The sequence below is a fragment of the Nansenia antarctica genome (assembly GCF_963989245.1).
Source record: "Nansenia antarctica genome assembly, chromosome: 1".
Classification (NCBI taxonomy): domain Eukaryota; kingdom Metazoa; phylum Chordata; class Actinopteri; order Argentiniformes; family Microstomatidae; genus Nansenia; species Nansenia antarctica.
This window is the reverse complement of record NC_137674.1, coordinates 111356655-111366009: the sequence shown is the minus strand read 5'-3', so window position 1 is coordinate 111366009 and position 9355 is coordinate 111356655. Positions and strand designations below refer to the sequence as shown.

The 9355-nt window shown below is 43.6% G+C and overlaps 1 protein-coding gene across 1 annotated transcript; it reads left to right on the top strand.

Moving 5' to 3' along the window:
• Positions 1-1950: 1950 nt before the first annotated feature.
• On the top strand, positions 1951-7366 carry LOC308156676 (5-hydroxytryptamine receptor 3A-like; the record flags this gene model as incomplete). Its single annotated transcript, XM_080530077.1, has 5 exons — positions 1951-2119; positions 2417-2571; positions 2894-3104; positions 3476-3682; positions 7074-7366. The coding sequence occupies 5 exons, from the start codon at positions 1951-1953 to the stop codon at positions 7364-7366; spliced, it is 1035 nt and encodes a 344-aa protein (XP_080386203.1).
• Between the last annotated feature and the right edge of the window lie 1989 nt (positions 7367-9355).

Genomic DNA, 9355 nt, shown 5'->3' with positions numbered 1-9355 from the left:
CTGAAATTAAAATCATCCTGAAAAGGAAAGGAATTTCAAATCAAATTTAAAACCTAACTGAAGAAAATTATAAGACGGATATCAGATGTTATTAAAAGTCTTCAGTTGACTAAATAGGACTTGTGCTTGGGAGTCTGCATGTCAAAGTATCTCACTAAGCCTGGTGATTGTTTTCTCCTCAGCCCCGTATGTGAGATGTAACAGATTGAACTGCTCTCAACCAGACACCGCATCCCTCCTGGCTGCGCTAGGTCCTGTCATGAGCATGAGCGACATTCGACCCGTCATGAGCCTATCGACCGCCACCAATCTCACCGTCTCTTTCAATCTCTATGCCATTATAGGAGTGGTAAGGACTTTTATTAATCTATTTGTCTCTTTCAACTGTTTTGAATATCTTGTGTTGTTTTTCATTGTTCAAATGTTACATCATCATGTTGCTGTATACAATACACAACAGTGGTTATGGCTTTGTATTCTTTGACAATTGTTCATTCCTTTTTAGGATGAAAAAGCGCAAGTGTTCACAACTTACATTTGGCAATATGTTGTGAGTTCTTAATTCTTTCATTTTGTATCTGAGGCGGTATGCAGTGTGAATTGTTAGATTACAGCTAATGGAAACATTCATTAATATTCTACACCGTAATAGTAGGAAAGGATTGTCCTTTAGACAATTTGAAGTAGTGACCCTTTTACTGACACACTGTCATGGCCTCACCTCTCCCCAAACACATTTAGGAGTGGTACAATGAGTTTGTCAGCTGGGACCCAGTCCAGTGTGGCACGGAACGCGTTTCTCTCCCAAAGGCAAAGTTGTGGATACCAGATGTGGTGATCAATGAATTGTGAGTGAAATTTAAGTGTTTGTATATTAGTGGTATATAATAATATATTACTGTATATTCATGAATAAGTCACTGCTACCACTGGTGTGACAGAGGAAGAAAGGCCTAAAAGGAATGACCAGTACTGACTGAGATCAAAGAACTTGAACAGATCTTGGAAGACTTTACAAAAGGATTTGATCATTTTATTGAGATTGATGGTTTTAATCCCAGATTGGACGACTGTTAACCAAGGAATGCACATGTTTAAACCTTTCATCACTAGGAAGCCAGCTGTTTTTCAAGTTATTTTAATGCTTTGTAGTGTTTTTACCAATCAACTCAAATGTTGTATGGTGTGTTGTGTCTCTTGTGTATGTACTATACATATTATGGGGATTTTTTCATTTAAAAACACACAGTATTCGTACCACCAGGAAAGGGTTTTGTATATCAATCTGTGGGGTGAAGCTATGGAACAGTTTGAATGTGGAGTTAAAGAAATGTCCAAACATAATCCAGTTTAAAAAAAGGTATAAAAACATGGTCTTCATAATGTACATGGATGATGTGGGGGGTTGATAATTACAAGGTGTTTACAGGGGTTATTGTTTATTTATTATCATTTATCATTTGGGTTCCTAAATATTTATTCTTTCTTTTCTTTCTTTATGTAAATATGATTTTGACTTGGGGATGCAGTATTTGTATATATTATGAGATTGTAATAATTTGAACAGGAAGCATCTTTATTATTCATGGAGAACGGGTGGGATTGAATAAGTTAAATAAGTACTTAATAAGTTAAATAGGTACTTAATAAGTTAAATAAGTAAATAAGTACTTCTTCCCACTATTATTCGAATATGTGGAAAAAAAGGGAACTAAGTTAAATGTAAATTAAAATAAATTGTAAAAAATTGCTTTATGCTTTTTAATTATTATTATTTTTCCTATTTTTTTTTCCGTTATATGAATTATTGTTACTACATGCTGGCTGCCTTCTTGGCCAGGGCGCACTTACAGGGCGCAGTAATGACACCTTCGGTCAAGACGTAGGAGCTTTAAATAAACTACACTGATCATCCTGAAATAGTCATCCTGTTTCACCTTGTCTTGCAGTATGGATGAGGACACCGCGCCTCCAGTGCCTTATGTTGTCCTATTTTACAATGGAAGAGTTAGTGACGCACATCCTGTCCGAGTGGTCAGTTCCTGTAACCTGAACATCTACACCTTCCCCTTCGATGTTCAGAGCTGCTCGTTCACGTTCAACGCCTACGTTCACCCTGGTGAGAATGACATCAACACAGCCTCTCATTATTTTTGTATTTACTTCAGGATCAGGGTCCCATGACAAACCAGTCCCTCCTCCTCTCCCTACTGTAAGTCCTTGTTGACTCTCCTTTGAGGATCTGAAAAGGCATCAATCACATGGGCTTAGGCATACCTAGTGATTTCCTTTCAGATCTACAAGTGGGAGTCAACAAGGTACAGGTGTATTAGGGAAATGATAGGGATTGGTTGCCAGACATTTCCTCAATCTATCTCCTATCCTACTTTATCCCACAACTGTGTCTTCCCTTCAGTGGCGCAGGTTAAGATGATATTGGGGAGGTCGGCAGAGAAAATACTGGAACGTTCCAAAGAGTTGATGACCAGCATGGGGGAGTGGGAGCTGCTAAACATCACAGCCTACAACAAAATTGGGAATGGCTCTGGAGGTGCCGAGTGGGAAATGCTTGTATTCAATGTATGTGTGCAGCAGCAAGCCTAGTGGATAGTGATCAGAAGGTCACAAGTTCAAATCCCACCTGGGAACACCACCACTAGTGTGCCCATGAGTAAGGCACTTAGCCCTAAGTTACTCCAGGGAGACTGTCCCTGTAATCTCTAATTGTAAATCACATTGCTAAATGGTTAAAATCGAATGTAAAATGTAAGCTACTGTAAGGCCTTCTCTCAATGACGTCACAACATTGGTGTAAGTAGGATGTGGAATACAAATGTGAGCCACAACACCAGATCCCTCATGACAGTTGTTGTTTTCCATTGTGTCTCTCTAGATCGTAGTGAAGCGCAGAGCCACCCTCTACGTAGTGAACCTCCTGCTCCCCAGTTGTTTCCTGATCATGGTGGACCTCTTCAGCTTCCTCTTGCCCCCCCAGAACATGGACCGTTCTGCCTTCAAAATGACTCTCATCCTGGGCTACAGCGTCTTCCTGCTCATGATGAACGATCTGCTGCCTGTCACTGGCAGCGCTATCCCACTCATAAGTCAGTAGATCTGTGTGTGTGTGTGTGTGTGTGTGTGTGTGTGTCTGTGTGTGTGTGTTCACGTGTCACGAGGCAAGCCAAAATACTGCAATGCAATGGATTCGGTGACTAATCCCCACTACTACCTAGTTAACTATCACACTACTTTACATTGATAGCAGGCTCACAAAACAAGCTGTGTTAGCAAACTGGCTAGCTGCACTAGTCCGCAGTTTGAGGATGTTTTCCAAGAAAATGTTGGCTTGCACGTTAATCTTGTTTTGTGTGCCTGCATGTAAAGTAGTGTTATAGTTAACTAGGTAGTAAGTGATTTGAGAGCTAATCTCTAAGAGCTAATCACTGTGTCTTTCTCCCAACCCCTCGTACCCCAGATGTGTTCTTCTCTCTCTGTCTGACTCTGATGGTGGCCAGCCTGCTGGAGACCGTCATCATCACCAACCTCCTGTGTGGCTCCAGTGACTTTCGCCCAGTACCCCGCTGGGTCCGTGTGTTCTTCATACACTTCCTTGGCCGCCTCGTCTGCCTGCCTCCCAAGCCCAGAAAACAGGACGCAGTCATCCGTAACCCAGCTACACAGGGTAGGGAAGTAGTGGTGGCCTAGTGGATAGTGAGTTAGACTGGTGATCAGAAAGAAGGTCATGAGATCAAATCCCACCTGAGAACACCACCACTAGTGTGTCCTTGAGTAAGGCAGTTAGCCCTAAGTTACTCCAGGGAGACTGTGGTCTGTAATTGTAAGTCGTTTTGGATAAAAGCGTAAATGTAAAAATGGTCATCCATCCATAGAACTCTATATAAGGGGAAATACCTCAAAAGTACTTTATACTTTTTTTTTTTTTTTACTACTAAGTACTAAGTACTTATATAATTATACTAATATTCATTCTGTTAATAAGTGTTCAAACAAAAAGATTTTCAAAGATTGATACAAAGATGCTTCAAAGCTCCAAAGTTGTGCAGCAGTTTGACTCACTTAATCTCAACCAAATCATTACTCATCCCACTAGGTGTGATCCCAACATCCCAAACAAGGCCACCCTGATTGATGTGATTTTTACAAATGCCCCACACATGTACCAATCCGGAGTGTTTTGCAGCGACATCAGCGACCACTGTTTTATCGCTTGTGTTCGCAAAAATCTCTCCGCCAAACAGCCTGTCACCATCAGGGAGAAGCGAAACCTGAAACATTTTAATGTTCAAGCATTCCTACATGATCTCGCAGATCTGAGTTGGTACAGAGTAGGCCTAGTCCTCACCATAGATGATGCATGGTTGCTATTTAAAGACCTCTTCAGTACCATGATAAACAGACACGCCCCTTTAAAAAAACTTAGGATAAAAAACCGACACAGCCCCTGGTTCAGAGGAGATCTGGCCCTGCTGCTACAGCAAAAAAATGCTGCCTGGCGCAACGCTCATCGCTCCAGCTCCGCATCCGCCAGCCTCTTGTTCCGTCAGCTCCGCAATAAGGCTACACAAGCTGTGAGACAAGCCAAAACTGGCTACTATAAGGAGAAGTTCACAGCTTGTGGCTCAGACCCCAACTCCTTTTGGAAAACAGTAAGAGAACTGGAGAACAAACCTTCGACCCTGCCTGTGTCACTTAATGTAGACAACCTTGTAGTCACAGATAAAAGTCTGATGGCTGACATTTTTAACCGTCACTTTACAAATTCTGGTCTTGTTTCAGGTCCTCCTAACCCCGCTCCTATTCAAACGAGCCCTTTGCCTCCAAGCCCCACTCCCCTGCTACACTCACCCTCCAGTCCTGTTTGCCCTCCTAGCCCCTTCCCCCCCGCTCACAGTTTTTCCCTCAGGCCTGTCTCAGTAGGTGAGGTCCTAAAGGAACTGACCTCTCTGGACCCCAAAAAAGCTGCCGGGTCAGACGAGCTGGCGGCGTTCTTTATTAAAACTGCCGCCCCCATCATCGCAGCCCCCCTAACAGACCTGTTGAACCTCTCCCTTCTTTCAGCCAGTTTACCTGCCGAGTGGAAAGAAGCGATTGTGCTCCCACTGTTTAAAGGTGGTGACAAGGCTGACCCAAATTGTTATAGGCCATTTCCATCCTGCCCTGTCTGTCTAAGTTAATTGAGAAACTTGTCAACAAACAACTCACTACTCATCTGCATGTGTATAACTTACTTTCTGGGGCGCAGTCTGGCTTTCGCGCAGGGTACGGTTGTGTTCCAGCAACCCTAAAGGTACTCAACGACATCACTTCTGCGTTAGATGCTAAGCAGCACTGTGCGGCAATATTTATTGATTTGGCAAAGGCTTTTGACACCGTTGACCATCCCACTCTACTGAACAGACTGAGTAGCATCGGGGTTACTAACCACTCACTAACCTGGTTTCCTCATTACTTCTCTCACCGGGTGCAACGTGTGAGGTTTGAAAACCTTCTCTCTCACCCCCTCCCAGTCACCAAGGGTGTCCCTCAAGGTTCCATACTTGGTCCCACTCTGTTCTCTATATACATCAACAATATCCCCCTGGCTGCTGGAAATTCACTCATTCACTTATATGCTGACGACACTATTCTCTATGCCACTGGTCCCTCCCCTGACTCTGTACTAACAACTCTCCAGGATAGCTTCCTCCAGATCCAACAGGCCTTCACCCACCTCAAACTGTCCCTTAACACTTCCAAGACCAAGTTCATGTGGTTCAACCGTAAAGGCACCACACCCCCCCCAGCCACCATCATTACCACCTGTGAGGGAGCTATCCTGGTGCAGGTCACGGTGTATAAATACCTGGGAATTTGGTTAGACAGCTCACTATCTTTCTCAGACCACATCTCAAAACTACAGACCAAGATTAAGGCCAAACTTGGCTTTCTCTATAGAAACCGTCACTCCTTCACTTCATCCGCTAAACGCACCCTCATTCAAATGACCATTCTCCCCATGCTCGACTACGGCGACACAATCTACAGGTCTGCATGCAAAGCTACAATTCCCAAATCCACCACTTCCCTTGGCCGTGCATCATTCCAGTTTGCTGCCCCCTCTGACTGGAATGCTCTGCAAAAAACCCTCAAACTGGATAAACTCATCTCCCTCTCTGCCTTCAGACTCACTATTTCAGACACCCTCATTGATTCCTGCACATGCTTCTCTTCTCTGTAGGGCAGCACTTGTATTCATTCCCTTTACACACACCCTCTGTCCACCTGCACTTGTTTTTATGCCCCCATACGCTCATGTCTGCTCATTCTCTGCTTTTAAGCTTTTCTGTGTTAATGTTAATACTGTTTTCTAATGTTTGTTGGCCTGTTTCGTAAGTGCTTATTGCTGTTGTTGTATTTGGTGGCTGTGTCTCAGTGGTTATTGTTGTACCGTATTTATGTTTGCTTGACTGTGTCTCAGTGTGTATCATTGTATTGGTTTGTTTACTGGCTGTCTTAGTGTCCATGTTGTATCGCTGTGTTGATTGGTTGTGTCCCAGCGCTTATTGTTGTATTATTGTCTTTCCTGACTGTGTATCAGTGCTTACTGCTGTATTGTTGTGTTTGCTTGGCTGTGTCCCAGTGCGTTTTGTTGTATTGTATTGTCTTGTGTTGCCTGTCTTGCTTTTTGTGCTTACTGTTGTATTCCATTATTGATGTCCGTTAGTGCTTTTGTTGTATTTTGTGTGTTACATGCATGTGTTTAATGCTTATTGCGCTTTGTTTTTAACATGTTTTATCTTTCAGCCCCCCTCCCCTTTCCCCTTATTGCAGGCCGGCATTGTAAATAAGAATTTTGTTCTTAATTGTCTCGCCTGGTAAAATAAAGGTAAAATAAAAATGTAAAAAGCAAGTATTTCCTGGGGGGGAAAGTGACATGGGAGCCTGCAGCCTATTTCATATATAACTATTCCAATATTAGTGGGACCACAGAACAGACAGAACAGAGACAGTGAGTGTGGCCTCGCCTTCACTGTCACCTGATAACATGCACTTCCCTTCTCTCCCTTAAACAGAAGTGAAAGCCTGCCCTCTGGTGGTGGTGGAGACCCAGACTCCAGGGGAAGAGGGGACCAAGGCAGGAAAGTCATCCCTTGAGGAGCTTAGGAAGCTGGGCAGAGACCTCCTGGCCATCCGCCTCCAAGTGGACAAACACCTCACAGTGAGCCAGAGCTCCGAGGATTGGATCCAGGTTGGCCACATCATCGACCGGCTGGTGTTCTGCACCTACATTATCTTCATCTCTGTCAGCTTCGTCACCATCATCGTAATCTGGGTTAACTACTACAACTACCAGTCCCACATCTAACACTGTCAATGGTGCTGAGAGGGGGGCTTAAATGCAATATATCACCAACAGCACAGGTTCTTACCAACGGTCTGCTTTCTAAAAAGATTAATTTAGCGAGGAGCACCCGGCAAGGATGTCCGTTATCGCCACTCTTATTTGCACTGGTGATCGAACCCTTCGCTCAATCAGTTCGGTTGCAAGATTCAGGGCAGATTCTATTTTTTTTTATTCATTATCTATTATCTTATTTATTCAATGTTTATCTATTTTTTTCTTATCTATCTATCTATGGTTGTCACTTTTATTTTCTTACTATTCTCCTCTTGTTGTATTTTTTGTGCTGTATGTGAAGCACTTTAAATTGCCCCTGTTGTATGAAATGTGCTGTACAAATAAACACTGCCTTGCCTTGGATTCAACCGCCTGTAGGTAAAGTAGCTCTCCGCCAATTGGGTGCGATAATCATTCATTTGCCTGTGAGTTTATTCAGTACACCTTCAGTCTTATGTGTTGCTATGTACAGTATACCTATAGAGACTCAGGAAGTACTGGATCCCTAGAGGACACGTACCACCAGGCTACAGAACAGCCCCCCCCCTCCCACATACTCGACTATGATTCTCAGTATCCCAATGACAATACTATGATGGTTGCACATCCCTGGTTAATGTGATCCCTCTTTAACCATTGCACTACTGATGTTTACAATACTTCCTTTCCTATTACTGTATATTGCACATTACACATGCCTCTTTGATAAGCTTCCTTTTATACATCTGCACATAACATACTGTACATGAGCTACCACACTGTATGAGCGACCTTACCTGTACATAGCTCATAACTGTAGGCTATACCTATACCTACCTACCTATGATATCACTATCATTTTCATATTTTTTATATCACTATTTGCACTTATAAAGTTTAATCTAATCTGATCTATTCTAATCTAATCTACCACTAGAACGTGTTAAAGTGTGTAAATCTACCTGCAGGGTATGGGCCCAATCCCATTTCCTTTTTTTACCCCTACCCCTCGTTTCGGAGTGCCACTCGCTTTTCCGCCTGACACTCTGAACAGAGTCACAAGGGATAGTGGTTGAAAATCTTCCCCTATGAAATGGGACAATCCTTCAAGACCCTGATACGGCTGGAGTGGCTTCAAAACTGGTGTTTTTTAGTGATTTTAAGTGCATTTGTATGTACATTTTTATTTTAGTACTTATAGGGAACGGTTGTGTAAATAGTACCTACAGCAGGCACGACTTATTAGAAGTTGGCACGCAAAACGAGAAGACAGTTACAGCGGAGTTCCTGAAGCAACAACGGATTTATCACGAGATCGCCCGTTTACCGGGAGAACCTTGGTACTCAGTCCCTTCCCTGAGGCGCAAACGCCGGCGTAAGGACCGCAAGCAACGACGGGGCTGCAGAGCAGGCCTGCTAGCTAGGCTAAGGAGGAGCCCAGACAAACCTGCTTTGCTGAGTATTTTCCTATCCAACGTCAGGTCCCTGACGAATAAGATGGATGAACTGAGACTACAAGTTGCCAAAAATAACATTGTGGGAGATAGCTGTGTGATTATTCTTACTGAAACCTGGCTAAATGACACTATCGTGGACTCCGCGATTAGCCTGGAGGGCCGCACTCTACATCGCGCTGACCGAACGCAGCTCAGCGGCAAGTCCCGCGGGGGTGGGATCATAATATCGACGAAGGATAGCTGGTGCTTAAACACGAAAACTGTAAGTAGCCACTGTTCCCCAGACCTGGAATACTTGACTGTTAAATGCCGACCCACATACCTCCCGAGGGAATTCAACGCGGTGTACATTACATGTGTTTACATTGCGCCTAGCGCGGACGGTAGCCTAGCATTGGCGCGGCTATATGACGTCATCAGTGGTCAACAAAGCACAGGCAATTCACATTATAGCAGGAGATTTCAATCATGTCGACCTGAAGACAGTACTACCCAAGTTCTATCAGCATGTGAAATGTGC